We start from the raw sequence: 18,526 nt of genomic DNA on the forward strand, positions 1-18,526 counted from the left end.
GTAGATTATCAGACAAATAATGTCTAACAGTAATTGATTTAACACATCACGATAAGTAGATTGAGTGTGGGCACTCTCAAGTTAACAGATATGATTATACTGCCTAATCTGTTACAGAGTATGTTGTTGCCAAGTAATGTAGAATAGATCCAAAGTAGTAATCCAGAATAGTTTTGAAGAGGCCATTAGAATAATAAACAAATCTGATTACCTTGAACATAATAACAAGCTAAGTGTTTAATATGTCCTATGAAGTCAAAATTGGGCACCATCATGTGGTGAAATTTGGAATTGCATCACATCCAATTTTGCCTGGGAACAAACAGATTAAATAAATCTTAGTTTTGAATAAGCCACTCCTTCTCAAACAAGTAAACTCTGCCCATTTCGCGCAGTAGATGTTCTGTTAATATCTAGTATTTATACAAAGTCATAATTTAAATTGCTTTCAACCTTCATTCATCGGTTCAACCAACATTACTCGCTCTTATTACCAACTTGTATTGATTTAACTAAGCGTTTAATACTTCCTATCAGGTCTCAAGGCAAGATTTGGCAAAATACAATTTCAGCAAATCCAATTTTGCCAGGGAACAAAAATAGATTAAATAAACTAAATAAGTCTTCTTCCCATTAAATAAATCAGAAAAGTCTGTCTTGTAACCAGTCCTCTTCAAACAAGTAAAGTCTGCCCATTTTGTGCCGTAGATTTTGTGTCTATGCCTAGTATTTAAACAAAATCATAATTTAAACGACTTCTTTCCTTCATTCACTTTGGAAATTTGGAATTGCAGCAAATCGAATTTTGCCAGGGAACAAAAATAGATCAATTAAACTAAATAAGTCTTCTTCCCATTAAATAAATTAAAAAAGTCTGTCTTGTAACCAGTCCTTTTCAAACAAGTAAAGTCTGCCCATTTTGTGCCGTCGATTTTGTGTTAATGCCTAGTATTTATACAAAATCATAATTTAAAGGACTTCATTCCTTCATTCACTTTGGAAATTTGGAATTGCAGCACATCAAATTTTGCCTGGGAAGAAAAGTAGATTAAATAAATTTAATAAGTCTTACTACTTCCCATTAAATAAATTAAATACGTCTTACTTGTTCCCACTCCTTTACAAAAAAGTAGTTTAAAACGAGGTCCCTTCACTCAACCTTTAACCCTATTTATTCACCTTCTAGGCTAAGTGTTAAAGGCTAAGTGTTAAAGGCTAAGTGTTAAAGGCTAAGTGTTAGAGGCTAAGTGCCAGAGGCTAGGCGCCAGAGGCGAGTTTTTGTGGGCTGAAGTTTTAGTGGGGTTAGTGTGAATACAATCCAAAAGAATACAACAGAATACAATACAATAGAATATAATACATAGATTAAATTCAATAGCTCTTACTACTTCCCATTAAATAAATTAAATACGTCTTACTTGTTCCCAATCCTTTTCAAAAAAGTAGTTTAAAACGAGGGCCCTTCACTCAACCTTTAACCTCAACCCCGCACGTCACATTGTGTTGTATCTGTGAATGTTGGTTGTGGCCAAATGATAGTTTTCTTTCATTCGTTTAGGTTCCACGGTGTTTGTTGGCTATGTTTTCCACTGTCAGAAGGATGAAAATACAAAGTACAACGCTTGGACGTGGGCGAAGACGTCACCGGTGAGTCCTTCCTTCCTATTTATTTACCTTCTAGATGCTAGAGGCTAAGTGTTAGAGGCTAAGTGTTAGAGGCTAAGTGTTAAACACAATACGAACAACACAACGATACTGCACTGAACAACACGATACCGCACTGAGAAACACGATACCGCACTGAACAACACGATACCGCACTGAACAACACCATGCCGCACTGAACACCATGCCACACTGAACAACACCATCCCGCACTGAACAACACCATGCCGCACTAAACAACACCATGCCGCACTGAACAACACCATGCCTCACTGAACGACACCATGCCGCACTGAAAGACACCATGCCGCACTGAACGACACCATGCCGCACTGAAAGACACCATCCCGCACTGAACACCATGCCGCACTGAACAACACCATCCTGCACTGAACAACACCATCCCGCACTGAACAACACCATGCCGCACTGAACAACATTATGCCGCACTGAACATTATGCCGCACTGAACAACACCATGCCGCACTGAACAACACCATGCCGCACTGAACAACATTATGCCGCACTGAACAACACCATGCCGCACTGAACAACACCATGCCGCACTGAACAACACCATGCCGCACTGAACAACATTATGCCGCACTGAACAACACCATGCCGCACTGAACAACACCATCCTGCACTGAACAACACCATTCCGCATTGAACACCATGCCGCACTGAACAACACCATCCCGCACTGAACAACACCATCCCGCACTGAACAACACCATGCCGCACTGAACAACATTATGCCGCACTGAACAACATTATGCCGCACTGAACAACACCATGCCGCACTGAACAACACCATGCCGCACTGAACAACACCATGCCGCACTGAACAACATTATAACGCACTGAACAACACCATCCCGCACTGAACAACACCATGCCGCACTAAACAACATTATGCCGCACTGAACAACATTATGCCGAAATGAACAACACCATGCCGCACTGAACAACACCATGCCGCACTGAACAACACCATCCTGCACTGAACAACACCATCCCGCACTGAACAACACCATGCCGCACTGAACAACACCATGCCGCACTGAACAACACCATGCCGCAATGAACAACACCATCCCGCACTGAACAACATTATGCCGCACTGAACAACATTATGCCGCACTGAACAACACCATGCCGCACTGAACAACACCATGCCGCACTGAACAACACCATCCTGCACTGAACAACACCATCCCGCACTGAACAACACCATGCCGCACTGAACAACATTATGGCGCACTGAACAACATTATGCCGCACTGAACAACACCATGCCGCACTGAACAACACCATGCCGCACTGAACAACACCATGCCGCAATGAACAACACCATGCCGCACTGAGCAACACCATGCCGCACTGAGCAACACCATCCTGCACTGAACAACACCATCCCGCACTGAACAACACCATGCCGCACTGAACAACATTATGGCGCACTGAACAACATTATGCCGCACTGAACAACACCATGCCGCACTGAACAACACCATGCCGCAATGAACAACACCATCCCGCACTGAACAACACCATGCCGCACTGAGCAACACCATGCCGCACTGAACAACACCATCCTGCACTGAACAACACGATCCCGCACTGAACAACACCATTCCGCACTGAACAACACCATGCCGCACTGAACAACATTACGCCGCACTGAACAACACCATGCCGCACTGAACAACACCATGCCGCACTGAACAACACCATGCTGCACTGAACAACATTATGCTGCACTGAACAACACGATCCTGCATTGAACAACACCATGCCGCACTGAACAACACCATCCTGCACTGAACAACACCATCCTGCACTGAACAACACCACCCCGCACTGAACAACACGATCCCGCATTGAACACCATCCCGCACTGAACAACACCATGCCGCACTGAACAACACCATTCCGCACTGAACAACACCATGCCGCACTGAACAACACCATGCCGCACTGAACAACACCATGCCGCACTGAACAACACCATGCCGCACTGAACAACATTATGCCGCACTGAACAACACCATGCCGCACTGAACAACACCATCCCGCACTGAACAACACCATGCCGCATTGAACAACACCATGCCGCACTGAACAACACCATCCTGCACTGAACAACACCATCCCGCACTAAACAACACCATGCCGCACTGAACAACATTATGGCGCACTGGACAACATTATGCCGCACTGAACAACACCATGCCGCACTGAACAACACCATGCCGCACTGAACAACACCATGCCGCACTGAACAACACCATGCCGCACTGAACAACATTATGCCGCACTGAACAACACCATGCCGCACTGAACAACACCATGCCGCACTGAACAACACGATCCCGCATTGAACAACACCATCCTGCACTGAACAACACCATGCCGCACTGAACAACACCATGCCGCACTGAACAACACCATTCCGCACTGAACAACACCATGCCGCACTGAACGACACCATCCTGCACTGAACAACACCATCCCGCACTGAACAACACCATGCCGCATTAAACAACACCATGCCGCACTGAACAACACCATCCTGCACTGAACAACACCATGCCGCACTGAACAACACCATGCCGCACTGAACAACACCATGCCGCACTGAACAACATTATGCCGCACTGAACAACATTATGCCGCACTAAACAACATTATGTCGCACTGAACAACACCATGCCGCACTGAACAACACCATGCTGCACTGAACAACATTATGCCGCACTGAACAACACCATCCCGCATTGAACAACACCATCCCGCAGTGAACAACACCATGCCGCATTGAACAACACCATGCCGCACTGAACAACACCATGCTGCACTGAACAACATTATGCTGCACTGAACAACACGATCCTGCATTGAACAACACCATGCCGCACTGAACAACACCATCCTCCACTGAACAACACCATGCCGCACTGAACAACACCATGCCGCACTGAACAACATTATGCCGCACTGAAAAACACCATGCCGCACTGAACAACACCATCCCGCACTGAACAACACCATGCCGCATTGAACAACTCCATGCCGCACTGAACAACACCATGCTGCACTGAACAACATTATGCTGCACTGAACAACACGATCCTGCATTGAACAACACCATGCCGCACTGAACAACACCATCCTGCACTGAACAACACCATCCTGCACTGAACAACACCACCCCGCACTGAACAACACGATCCCGCATTGAACAACACCATCCCGCACTGAACAACACCATGCCGCACTGAACAACACCATTCCGCACTGAACAACACCATGCCGCACTGAACAACACCATGCCGCACTGAACAACACCATGCCGCACTGAACAAAATTATGCCGCACTGAACAACACCATGCCGCACTGAACAACACCATCCCGCACTGAACAACACCATGCCGCATTGAACAACACCATGCCGCACTGAACAACACCATCCTGCACTGAACAACACCATCCCGCACTAAACAACACCATGCCGCACTGAACAACATTATGGCGCACTGGACAACATTATGCCGCACTGAACAACACCATGCCGCACTGAACAACACCATGCCGCACTGAACAACACCATGCCGCACTGAACAACACCATGCCGCACTGAACAACATTATGCCGCACTGAACAACACCATGCCGCACTGAACAACACCATGCCGCACTGAACAACACGATCCCGCATTGAACAACACCATCCTGCACTGAACAACACCATGCCGCACTGAACAACACCATGCCGCACTGAACAACACCATTCCGCACTGAACAACACCATGCCGCACTGAACAACACCATCCTGCACTGAACAACACCATCCCGCACTGAACAACACCATGCCGCATTGAACAACACCATGCCGCACTGAACAACACCATCCTGCACTGAACAACACCATGCCGCACTGAACAACACCATGCCGCACTGAACAACACCATGCCGCACTGAACAACATTATGCCGCACTGAACAACATTATGCCGCACTAAACAACATTATGTCGCACTGAACAACACCATGCCGCACTGAACAACACCATGCTGCACTGAACAACATTATGCCGCACTGAACAACACGATCCCGCATTGAACAACACCATCCCGCAGTGAACAACACCATGCCGCATTGAACAACACCATGCCGCACTGAACAACACCATGCTGCACTGAACAACATTATGCTGCACTGAACAACACGATCCTGCATTGAACAACACCATGCCGCACTGAACAACACCATCCTGCACTGAACAACACCTTTCCACACTGAACAACACCATGCCGCACTGAACAACATTATGCCGCACTGAACAACATTATGCCGCACTAAACAACATTATGTCGCACTGAACAACACCATGCCGCACTGAACAACACCATGCTGCACTGAACAACATTATGCCGCACTGAACAACACGATCCCGCATTGAACAACACCATCCCGCAGTGAACAACACCATGCCGCATTGAACAACACCATGCCGCACTGAACAACACCATGCTGCACTGAACAACATTATGCTGCACTGAACAACACGATCCTGCATTGAACAACACCATGCCGCACTGAACAACACCATCCTGCACTGAACAACACCTTTCCACACTGAACAACACCATGCCGCACTGAACAACATTATGCCCTACTGAACAACACCATCCTGCACTGAACAACACCATCCCGCACTGAACAACACCATGCCGCACTGAACAACACCATGCCGCACTGAACAACACCATGCCGCACTGAACAACACCATGCCGCACTGAACAACATTATGCCGCACTGAACAACACCATGCCGCACTGAACAACACCATGCCGCACTGAACAACACGATCCCGCATTGAACAACACCATCCTGCACTGAACAACACCATGCCGCACTGAACAACACCATGCCGCACTGAACAACACCATTCCGCACTGAACAACACCATGCCGCACTGAACAACACCATCCTGCACTGAACAACACCTTTCCACACTGAACAACACCATGCCGCACTGAACAACATTATGCCCTACTGAACAACACCATGCCGCACTGAACAACACCATGCCGCACTGAACAACACCATGCCGCACTGAACAACACCATGCCGCAATGAACAACACCATCCCGCACTGAACAACACCATGCCGCATTGAACAACACCATGCCGCACTGAACAACACCATCCCGCACTGAACAACACCACCCCGCACTGAACAACACGATCCCGCATTGAACAACACCATCCCGGACTGAACAACACCATGCCGCACTGAACAACACCATTCCGCACTGAACAACACCATGCCGCACTGAACAACACCATGCCGCACTGAACAACACCATGCCGCACTGAACAACACCATGCCGCACTGAACAACATTATGCCGCACTGAACAACACCATGCCGCACTGAACAACACCATCCCGCACTGAACAACACCATGCCGCATTGAACAACACCATGCCGCACTGAACAACACCATCCTGCACTGAACAACACCATCCCGCACTGAACAACACCATGCCGCACTGAACAACATTATGCCGCACTGAACAACACCATGCCGCACTGAACAACACCATGCCGCACTGAACAACACCATGCCGCACTGAACAACACCATCCTGCACTGAACAACATTGTGCCGCACTGAACAACACCATGCCGCACTGAACAACACCATGCCGCACTGAACAACACCATGCCGCATTGAACAACACGACGTCGCACTGAACAACACGACGCCGCACAGAACAACACGACGCCGCACAGAATAACACAATACCGCACAGAACAACACAATACCGCACAAACAGTTTTAGATAATATTACGTCGCAGTCATGTGACGCGGACATGACGTCAATAGGCGGAACTCACGGCAAAATTATAATCCGTGGGCGTGGCTTGCAACAGGAAGTAGGAAAGCGGCAGTTCTGGCAAACAAGACACAGCTGTTAGTAACACGATGACTAACAAGGCAAATATTTTTGTTTTCAGCTTGCAACTTGACCGTCTAGAGCGTACAAGGTAATTACAACTGTTTTTTTTTAGCCCTGAAAAGCGAGGGAGTGTGGCGTTTGGGAGGAATGTCGAACTCGGCGTCTGCTTCCAGCCACAGACGCCAAATTTCGACGATTATTTCGACTGGTCAACGGTTGTAAATTATTGCGTTGACTAAAAACTTAATTTAACTCTACTCTTAACTTTGCCGTTTCAGATATGCGGGTATTACACCGCGGAAATGACGTCAATAGGCTGAACTCTCGCCAAAATTCAAATCTGTGGGCGCAATGGCCTTGAGCGAGACACCGGATACAAACACGACGATTATCAACAGAAATATCTTTATTTTCCGCTTGCAAGTGGACCGTCTAGAGCGTACACGGTAAGTACAACTCATTGTGTTTAAAAAGATTTACGTTTGTGTAGTTTGCGTTGCGTTGTATCTGTGAATGTTGGTTGAGGCTAAATGTTAATGTTTAATTTCATTCCTTTAGGTTCCACGGTGTTTGTTGGCTGTATGTTTTCCACTGCAAGAAGAGGCTCGTATCATTGACCAGCAGGAGCTACAATGGTGAGTACCCCTTTCGTCTTCCATTTATGTTAAACACTTCCTATTTCATGTCTAACAGTACTCGATTTAACAAATAACCATAAATAAATACAGTGTGGGCAGTCACGTTAACATATGTGATTATCCTGCCTAATATGTTTATCACAAATATGTCACTAATCACTAATATGTTTATTTGTTTATCACAACACCTTTGGACCTTCAGCAATCGATTATTTACCTTCATCTACATAGAGACAGAACGATGGTGTCTTAAACATCTCATTCATTTCACCAAATAACTTCACGCAGGTGGATAACGGCCGTCTCGGTCACGCTATGTTGCGTGATGCAGTTTTGAAGAACCAAATGCATTTATTCAATGAATAAGTCAAGCTAGTTTTATGTTTATGATGTTGTAAGTTACGGTACCGATTGAAGTTGAGTTCGAAGCCAGTGGAAAACAGCGCTGCGTTTGTGCTCTCCAGGTACAAATGTTGTGATCTCTGACTGACGACCGGGCGAGACTCGAGTAAGAGATGTCCAAACGAGCTCCGGCAGGGCGGGCCAAGGCGGAGCGAACGGACGCCCTTCAGGCCGCCAATGACGAGCTGAGAACCAAACTGATGGACGTCCAGTTAGAACTTCAGCAGGAGAAGAACAAGGTGAAAACCTCAACAGACAGACACTGCCTGCCTGCCTCCCTGCCTGCCTCCCTGCCTGCCTCCCTCCCTCCCAGTTTTCCCGATGTAGATTAGACATGCGTGTGCCATGACTGTGTCAGCCTACATCAACAAATGCACCGAGGACGTCAGCACCACTAAGAATATCATCACCCGGAGCAACCAACGACCCTGGATGACTGAGGAGGTACGTCAAACGCTACGAGCGCGGAACTCTGCCTTCAAGTCTGGCGACAAGGAGACACTGAGGACAGCGAGAGCCAACTTGAACCGTGCCATCAGGATAGCGAAGCGAGACCGCAGTCGAAAATTTCAGGATCGTTTCCACGACGTCAAAAACATCAGGAGTATGTGGCAAGGCATACGGGCGATTACAGACTAGAACTCACCCTCCCCCCCCCCCGGTGGGTGTAGTTGATGCTGACTTTCTAAATGGTCTAAATAACTTCTTTGGGAGGTTCGAGGCACTAAACGGCACTCCAGCAGTTAAAACTGTCCCCCATCAGGAAGAGGAGGTACTCTGCCTTGACTCCGCCGATGTGTTGAAGACCCTGAGGAGAGTCAACCCCTGTAAGGCCCCTGGCCCCGACAACATTCCTGGGCGTGTGTTCAGGGAATGTGCAAGTCATCTGGCTGGGGTCATCACAGACATTTTTAACACCTCGCTGGGCCAAGCCACAGTGCCGGCGTGCTTTAAGACTGCCTCCATCATTCCGGTGCCGAAGAAACCTCAAATCACCTCATTTAATGATTACCGGCCTGTTGCACTGACTCCGGTTATGATGAAGTGCTTCGAAAGGCTGCTTAAAGGTCACATCGTTTCCAGACTCCCCCTATTATTTGACCCGTTCCAGTTTGCCGACCGGCAAAACCGCTCCACTCAGGACGCCATCTCCTCCGTTCTTCACCTGAGCCTGGCTCACCTGGAGGAGAAGAACACCCATGTGCGGAGGCTGTTCCTGGACTTCAGCTCAGCGTTTAACACCATCATCCCACAGCATCTGGTAGGAAAATTGGAACACCTGGGCTTCAACACCCCCATTCGCAACTGGCTGCTAGACTTCCTCACCAACAGACCTCAGTCAGTCCGGGTCGGACAGAACACCTCTGATGTCATCACCCTCAGCACAGGCTCCCTTCAGGGCTGCGTCCTGAGCCCCCTGCTGTGCACCCTGATGACACACGACTGCGTCCTCAGGTTCACCACCAATCACATCGTGAAGTCAGCAGACGACACAACGGTGGTGGGGCTCATCAGAGACAACAACGACCTGGACTACAGAGAGGAGGTGGAGCAGCTGGTGGGCTGGTGCAGAGAAAACAGCCTGATCCTGAATGAGGAGAAGATGAAGGAGATCATCGTCGACTTCAGGAAAAAACAGCCTCACCACGCTCCACTGATCATCAACAGCTCAGCTGTGGAGGTGGTCAGCACCACCAAATTCCTGGGGGTCCACATCACAGAAGACCTCACCTGGACTATGAACACTACGGCACTGGTCAAGAGGGCACAGAAGCGCTTGTACTTCCTGCGGAGGATGAGGAGAGCCCACCTGCCCCCACCCATCATGAGGACGTTCTACAGGAGCACCATAGAGAGCATTCTGACAAGCTGTCTCTCTGTGTGGTGTGGAGGCTGCACCGCCTCCGATTGGAAGAACGTGAGGAGAGTGGTGAGGACAGCAGAGAGGATCATAGGGGCTCCTCTTCCCTCCATTCAGGACATTTCATCTCAGCGCTGCATGTCCCGTGCCCGTAACATCATCAATGACCCATCACACCCCCACCATGGACTGTTCTCCCTGCTGCCCTCTGGGAAGAGGTTTGCAGCATCCGCTGCAGGTCCACCAGGTTCTGCAACAGCTTTTTCCCTGCTGTCATCAGACTGTTGAACACTAGAACTGTTGAGCTCTAAACTGAACTCTGCATCACACATTCACAGAACTGTACTTTATGACACTACGGACCTCTATCTTGCACTATCTCGCACTACCAACTTTACTGAACTTGTATAAACCCTTTAAATAGAAGTTTAATACATGGTTTAGCATTCCTCTGCACACTCTTGAATACTGTTTTGCCTACTTGCACTATTGCATAATTATCACTGCTGCACTTTATACTTATTTTTAATATATATATATATATATATATATATATATAGTATATATGTATATATATATATTTTCATAGGGTATGTTACTTCTATTCAACTGCAATATCACTACTTTGTTGTAAGACGTATGCAACGGAATTTCGTTTTGTATGCACCATGTGCAGACAAGATGACAATAAAGTTTGTCTAAGTCTAAGTCTAAGTCATGTCAGGTCAGCTGTCTGGAGAGAGAGAGAAGTCAGGACCTGCGGGCGGAGCACCACCGTGCCACCGCCGCCATGACGGAACTCAAAAGCAAACTCCATGAGGAGAAGCAGAAAGAGTTAGCCATTACCAGGGAGACATTACTGCGGCAGCATGAAATGGAGCTGATGAGAGTGATCAAAATCAAAGATGGAGAGATCCAGCGACTGAATGCCTTGGTCCTCAGCCTGAGGGACGGCTCCATGGACAAGGTGATCCGCTCTATCCGTGTCTGACTATCCGCACGCCACGTCGGGCTTCGATGCGGCCGCTACCGTATTGTGTAGCTTGTCCCCAGTAAGCGTCGCGGCGCTCCGTTGCGGTCTCAACGGCCCGGTGTGGCGCAATGTCTGCTCAGGTGAGGAGGGGGGGCGCTTTGCTGGCGGAGGTGGAGGAGACGCGGCGGTGTCGGGAGACCGAGCGGTGTCGCCTCCACCAGGAGCGCGGAAGAAGCCCTGGCAGCGGCCCAGCAGGCCTGGCAGTCCCGAGCGGCCGAGCTCCGATCGGCTCATCACCAGCATCGGGAGGAGCTGAGCCGAACCAAGAGAGACTGCGAGAGGGAGATCCGCCGACTGGTAGGACTGATCAGATGCGCGGTGCGTGGCTATGTTCCCAATTTCGTTGTATACCTGCAGTGCAATGACACCTAAGGCATTCTATTCTATTCTATTTCACAAGAAGAAAATGTCCGGTTGCTCGCTTCGCTTTTGTCACAGCAAAGGTGTTCTAGTCGATTCCAGAAAAAAATTGGCCGGTTGCTCTCTTTGTTTTTGTCACAATTCTGGCAAATGAGTTTGCCCGCCTGCCTGAGCGCTCCCCGTTTGTACATCCAGACGGATGAGATCAAGCTGAAAGACAGAGCGGTTAGTGTTTTGGATGAAGCCCTGGGGCCGGCCACGTCCACCGCCTTCAGCTGCAGACTCAGGCTGCCGAGCAGCAGATCGCTGCCCTGAGGGATTCCCAAAGGGCGGGCCTAAACTACCCTGGAAGTGGGGTCAACGCCGCTACTAGCAATCCTCTTCATTGCGTAAGCCACCTCATCACACACTTGCAGTACGCATGACTTAGTTCGTTGCTGGAGGAAGGTAGCACAAAAACAGTTTTGAACTTTGAACGAGTGCTTGTGTGTGTGTGTTGCGGGGCGTTTTCAGTCTCAGGAGGATCGGGACACGCGACGGTTTCATCTGAAAATCGCTGAGCTCAGCGCAGTCATCAGGAAACTGGAGGATCGAAACGCCCTGCTTTCTGAAGAGCGCAATGAACTGGTAATTTATTGACGGCACGCTTGAAGGTTTGCGCTACGTTTGATGCGCGCCATCCAGCGAGGCACCCATTGCGCTTGCTTATTAGTTGAGCGGCGCGGCGAGTCGGTTGCCTGGTAGATGTCTTTTATTGGGAGCCAAAGCCACGATTCCGTTCAAACCGATGCAAAAGGAATGGATACGTTCTGGCCCGCGTGTTGTGCGTCTTTCACATCCCGCACTTCATGCTTGCAGCTAAAGCGACTGAGAGAAACAGAAAGCCAGTTTCTGCCACTCCTGTACAAAAACAAACGCCTGAGCAGGAAGAATGAAGAACTCTCGCTGGTGCAGAGTCCACTGCATTTGTGTTCCACAGAGAAGGCCTAGTTCGCTCAATGACCTGGACCGCGGTTGCGGCCAGCAGGACGGTGAAATGGAGTTCCTTCAAGTTGTGGAGCAGCGGCACATCATCGACGACTTGTCCAAGGTCTTCAGGCAGGCGACTCGGTGCACGTACGGCAGCGCCGCGCTCGCTCGCTGTCGCCAGGAAACCTTTTCCGTCCAAAGCTTGGCCGGCGGCCGCCATCCAAAAAATTGGCCCCTTAAATTCCGACCTTTCAAGCAGGAGCATTGTGCGCACGCGTTTGAACACGCTTTAGACTTGTTTTGCCGTTTTCAGCAGCTCAAAGCTCCCGTTTTGTCAGCGCCTTTGCCACTCGCTGTGCGCTGAAAACGACGGACTTGCCCGGCTGCTCAGCCCGTCAACCATGAGCCGCGAGCGCGGCGTCATTGTCCGTAGGCAGCTAGTGGCAAAATGCACCCTGTTAGAGTTGCGCTCGCTCCAACTTATTTTGCAAGAACCACACGGGAGACAAGTAAGTTCTTTTGGACACCTGCAGGTGGAGAGTCCATCCGTTGTACGAATGAAGTCTGACTCTCGGCTCCTGCACGAGCATTTTAATTAAGAGAAACAGGGTGGGTGTAAGAGTGGATTGAATAGAGGAAGCCCTTGACCTCTAGTCAAAACATAGCAAGGGGTGTTTTACGACTTTGTGTAGGAAGGGATAAGCGATAGGGATAAATAAGGGATAAATAATATTATTTATTACAGGTCGCAGTCAAAGTCAAAGCAACACAATGATACGATAAAGATAATCTGGAAAACCCTGACACACCCTGTAGTTGTCACTTTTGGAAAAGACGAGCGTCCCTCCAATCATCGCCGGTGATGTGTTTTTCAGGCTCTGGAGACAGGAGCTCATGTCAGAAATGTCATTGTGAGTCGCGTTTGTTTCTGCGCCGGAGCCGTTCGTTCCCTTTGCATCCAAAGAATCTCAAAGGCGGATTATTTGTGTCGACAGGAGAGAGATTTGCTGCTACGATACCGACGTCGAGAATCTCTGAGGAGGAACAAAGCGTGAGGTCCTGCAAGGTGAGTCTGTTTGTTTGCGGCTGCTTGGTGTTGCGCAAGATGAAATGGCCTTTTTCTCGCTATCGTTCCTCTCGTCGATTCATCGTGAGGTGTCGCTTCAGTTTGTTCAGAGAGATGTTTGCTTCCGCGCCCGCAGGTCATCGAAACATTTTACGGCTACGACGAAGACGTGTTGGTGGACTCGGACGGATCGTCCTTGTCTTTTCACACCGACAGAACCCCCGACACGGAACCCGAAGAGGTAGCCCGCCATTTCTGCCAGCGTATTGGCACCAAACATTCCTCTTCAGCCTGGAATCGGACTCGTCTTTGCGTCGCGGGTGCTTTGTCGCCGGTCTGACTGATTCTGGTACTAGTGCTGTGTTGCATTGGTGTGTGCATGAAGAGGCGGAGCTTCGCTACCGCCAGCTGACGCAAGAATATCAAGCGCTGCAACGAGCCTACGCTCTGCTAGCCCAGACCAGCGAAAGGGGACTACGACGCCGAGAAGGAGATCAAGGTGGCGCCCCTTCCCGCAACCCCCGGCCGGGTCGCAGCCTCCCCGTTCTCACCCAGCCTCGGGTGTTCTCTGGTCTGAAAGGAGGAGGAGGAGCCTCCCTCCTCCTCCTTTCAGACCAGAGAAAAGCTGATGGTAGAAATGGGTCACTATCAAAGCAGAGTAGCAGATCTGGAGTCAGCGCTGAAGCAACAAGGACAGGTAAGCTCATCAATGAGCACACCTTTTTCTCAGACAAAATAGCTACATTCTTCAGTCACTCATTCGTCTGGCATTACTGGACCAACCCCCCCCCCGAATGTGGCTGGGAAAATGCGGAGAAAAGCAAATGTCATTTTCCAGTCAACCAAAGAATTTGTGGATGAAAATGACACAACATTCCAAAGCTGTCCACGCGTTTGTCTCTTCTAGAATGTCAAGTGGGTGGAGGAGAAGCAGCTGCTGCGTCAGAGCAATCAGCAGTTGGCCGAAAAGGTGACGGAAAGAAAGGCGCTGAGCGGAGTCGCTTGGCGTCACACCCGTCGGGAAGCCCCGCAGATGAGGTCTGACTGTCTTTTCAGGTCAGGCGGATGGAGGCGGAAGAAGCGCGTCTGAAAGAGCACATCCAGGATATCCGAGACCAAAACGAACTGCTTGAGTTCCGCATCCTGGAGCTGGAGGTGGGAAGACTCGCACAAGCGTGTTGAGGCCAGAGATGTGACGGACGGACGGACGGACGGACGGATGCATGCCTCTGCCTTTCAGGAGAGGGAGTGGCGCTCCCCCGTCTTGAAGTTTCTGCAAGTCCGTTTCCCAGACGGCCTCAGCCCTTTGCAGATCTACTGCGAGGCCGAGGGCGTGAGCGTACGTAAGGCGTCCCTCGCAACCCTAACCTTAACCCGAGGTCCCAGAACACCTTACATTGCTCCTTGCGCCTTTCCCCCGGACATCGTCATCAGTGATCTGATGAAGAAGCTGGACATCCTGGGCTATAACGCCGTAAGTGTATGTCGAACTCCTTATGTTCGCACTCCACGAGACTCGGCGGCTCAAATGTGACTTTTGGAAGGCTTTGCGCTGAAAGAAGCTTGTTGACGCTGTGCCTTTGGGCTCTTCTATGTTCTGCAAGCAGAAGGGCTACCTGGATGAAGAGTTGGACTTCAGGAAGTGTTCCATGGACCAGGCTCATAAGGTAAGCCGCCCTCAAATCTCCCGCCGGACCACTGATGGACGAGGATTGCGGCCCAGAGGATCCTGGAGCTGGAGGCCATGTTGTACGAGGCGCTACCGCAGCGGGACTGCCCCGCCACGGACGGCGAAAAAGCCAGCCACGCTGGCGTGAATGACGTGCTGACGGCGGATCAGAGAGAAGAGCTTAGGAGCGCCGTGGACCAATGGAAGCGAGCCCTGATGTGCGAGTTGAGGGAGCGCGACGCTTGCATCCTCCAAGAGAGAATGGATCTGCTGCACAGCGCGCAACAGGTAAGGGCCCAAAGCCAGCCCGGCACTTACTTGCACGCTTACTGGCTTTTGAATGCCACTTTCCATTTGTCCGTCCTAGAGGAACAAAGAGCTGAAAGAATTCATCGAAGCTCAGAAGAGACAAATCAAACAATTGGAGGAGAAGTTTCTGTTTCTCTTTCTATTCTTCTCCTTGGCCTTCATTCTGTGGCCCTAACACCAGCTGGTGAGTGAGCTCCAGCGGCACCGCACTCGACACCTCCGATACACTGCCAGCCGGTCTCAGACGTTGGCAGACGCTCCGATGCCAACGTATACCCCCCGCCACGGTGACAGAGGCACCGCGTCACACCGGCGCTCATCCAATCAGAAGGCAGGAAAAGCAAATTCACATGCAGGGCACTTTTGAACCAGAAGAGAGCGCCACAAAAAACGGTTGTTGCCCCAAACGCGCACTAAAAAGGGTCAGAATAACAAGAGTCCCACTGGCCAGCCGGGGCCACCCGTCCAGCTGTTTCTTCAGGGGGGAAAAAAATTGGAGTCACCGGTGAGTACATTTTGCATTTAGCTCTGCTTTTCTGCTTCTGTCTTCAAGTGTGTGGCATCCTGCGATCAAAGATTCAGCCAACCCCAAAGCGGTTGACCTCAACGTCCCACCACCATGCCTACCAGAGCAGGTGACATGATGCTTTGGACATCCTTCCGTCTCAGATGCCCAAAAGTACTCTTTGCCACATCTGCGGCAATACGGTGTCTTTTCAAAGGTGCAAATAAATCCAGCGTGGGCGGAACACGCACGTCTTCGGTTTTTCCCGCTTTGTTTGTGTGACAGCTGTTGTGAAAATTTTATACAAATAAAGTTGTATAGTACAGGTTTGGCCAAGCCGCAACTCCCGAACCGCATGCGGCTCTTTTATGTTCATATCAACATTTGTGTGTGTGTGTGTGTGTGGGGGGGGGGGGGGGGGGGGGTTGTGCGTGTTGGCTTCACTTGAGTTCAATTTGGTATTTTGGTCAAAAGCGCATGTGGTGAAATTCCACAAAGTAGGATGGGCAAACACATTTCTTTAAACTATGAGTGTCAATTGGGCTCTCGAAATGGCAGGGAAAAGATGCACAGCAAAACAAAAATACGTAGATGAACACAGGACGTTTTAATCAGAGTGGGAAAGTTTCTATTTTTTGTTGAACGTGATGGCAAACCATTCTGCCTGATATGTCAGACCTCAGCGCATTTCAAAGATTCAAATCTTCACCGCCATGCACTTCAGCTCACTCCATGCTAACATTGATCAGGCGTCGAACCCGCATCATCATGCTTAAGAGGTGGCCATGCTAACCAGTGCGCCATTATGTCAACGCATAATAACTAAGTCTACTGGTCAAAACAGCGGTTACTATATGACGTCGCTACGTCGTGGTCACGTGACGCAGACAAGACGTCAATGGACGTGGGCAGAGTTAACTTGTTTAAAAGGGAGTAGGCAGAAGAAATATTTAATTTATTTAAATCTATTTTGAGTGCACACCATTATGCCAATGCATAACAACTGTAAATCTACTAAACAAAACAGCGGTTGCTATATGACATCTGCCACGTCGTGGTCACGTGACATACGTGACGTCGATGGGCGTAACTTTCGCCGGAATTCAAATCCGCGGGGAGAGTTAACTTGTTTAAAAGAGAGTGGGCAGAAGAATTATTTAATTTATTTAAATCTATTTGGTGTGTGCGCCATTATGTCAATGCATAACAACTGTAAGTCTACTAAACAAAACAGCGGTTGCTATTTGACGTCTGCCACGTCGTGGTCACGTGACGCGGACGTGACGTCGACGCCTACTTTACATCCCACCGATCACAGGACTCCTCGGCTGCATAACCGTGCCCCCTTCCCAACCAATCGGATTTGCTATACGCGAAAACGACGCCAATGGAAAGAGCTTCCGCCCAAATTTAAATCCGTGGGCGTGGCTCGCAGCAGGAAGTAGGAAAATGGCGGCGATGTTGACAAAGACACAGCGGATGGTAACATACGACTAACAAGAGAAATATTTTTATTTTCTGCTTGCAACTGGACCGTCCAGAGCGTACACGGTAAGTACAACTCATCGTTTTTAAAAAGAAGTACTTTTGTTGCCCTGAAAAGCGAGTGACGTGGCGTTTGTGGGGGACGTCGAATTTCGACGATTCTTTCTGGTCAACGGTTGTAAATGATTGTGTTGATTAAAAAAGAAAACTTGATGTAACTCTACTTTTAACTGCCGTTTCAGATAGATTTGGAATTGCATCACATCCAATTTTGCCTAGAGCGTACACGGTAAGTAACACTCGTTGTGTTTAAGGAGATTTACGTTTGTAATAGCAGAAGTGTAGCCGCGTTGCGTTGTACGTGTGAATGTTGGTCCGGGCGAAATGTTAATGTTTAATTTCATTCCTTTAGGTTCCACGGTGTTTGTTGGCTGCAAGTTTTCCACTGCAAGAAGAGGCTCATATCATTGACCAGGAGCGAGCTACAATGGTGAGTAGCCATAACATTTATGTTAAACACTTCCTATTTCATGTCTAACAGTACTTGATTTAACAAATAACCATAAATAAATACAGTGTGGGCACTGAAGTTA

The 18,526-nt window shown here is 49.2% G+C and overlaps 2 protein-coding genes and 1 long non-coding RNA gene across 5 annotated transcripts in view; all 3 read left to right on the forward strand.

The window, feature by feature from the left end:
- LOC148400019 (uncharacterized) overlaps positions 1–18,526 on the forward strand; it is a 298,099-nt gene that overhangs the window by 27,403 nt on the left and 252,170 nt on the right. The gene's annotated exons all lie outside the window — the stretch shown is intronic.
- LOC148400021 (uncharacterized) lies at positions 14,101–15,121 on the forward strand. The gene is made up of 5 exons (XR_015857767.1): positions 14,101–14,206; positions 14,351–14,464; positions 14,623–14,662; positions 14,873–14,935; positions 15,022–15,121. It is a non-coding gene; the product is annotated as an uncharacterized LOC148400021 (long non-coding RNA).
- Positions 15,593–16,569, forward strand: LOC148400022 (janus kinase and microtubule-interacting protein 3-like). Its single transcript, XM_088372272.1, has 3 exons — positions 15,593–15,922; positions 16,002–16,127; positions 16,497–16,569. The coding sequence occupies exons 1-2, from the start codon at positions 15,710–15,712 to the stop codon at positions 16,116–16,118; spliced, it is 330 nt and encodes a 109-aa protein (XP_088228398.1). The 5' UTR covers positions 15,593–15,709; the 3' UTR covers positions 16,119–16,127; positions 16,497–16,569.

Source organism: Syngnathus floridae, chromosome 3 (assembly GCF_059516105.1).
Source record: "Syngnathus floridae isolate MCC-2025c chromosome 3, RoL_Sflo_1.0, whole genome shotgun sequence".
Classification (NCBI taxonomy): domain Eukaryota; kingdom Metazoa; phylum Chordata; class Actinopteri; order Syngnathiformes; family Syngnathidae; genus Syngnathus; species Syngnathus floridae.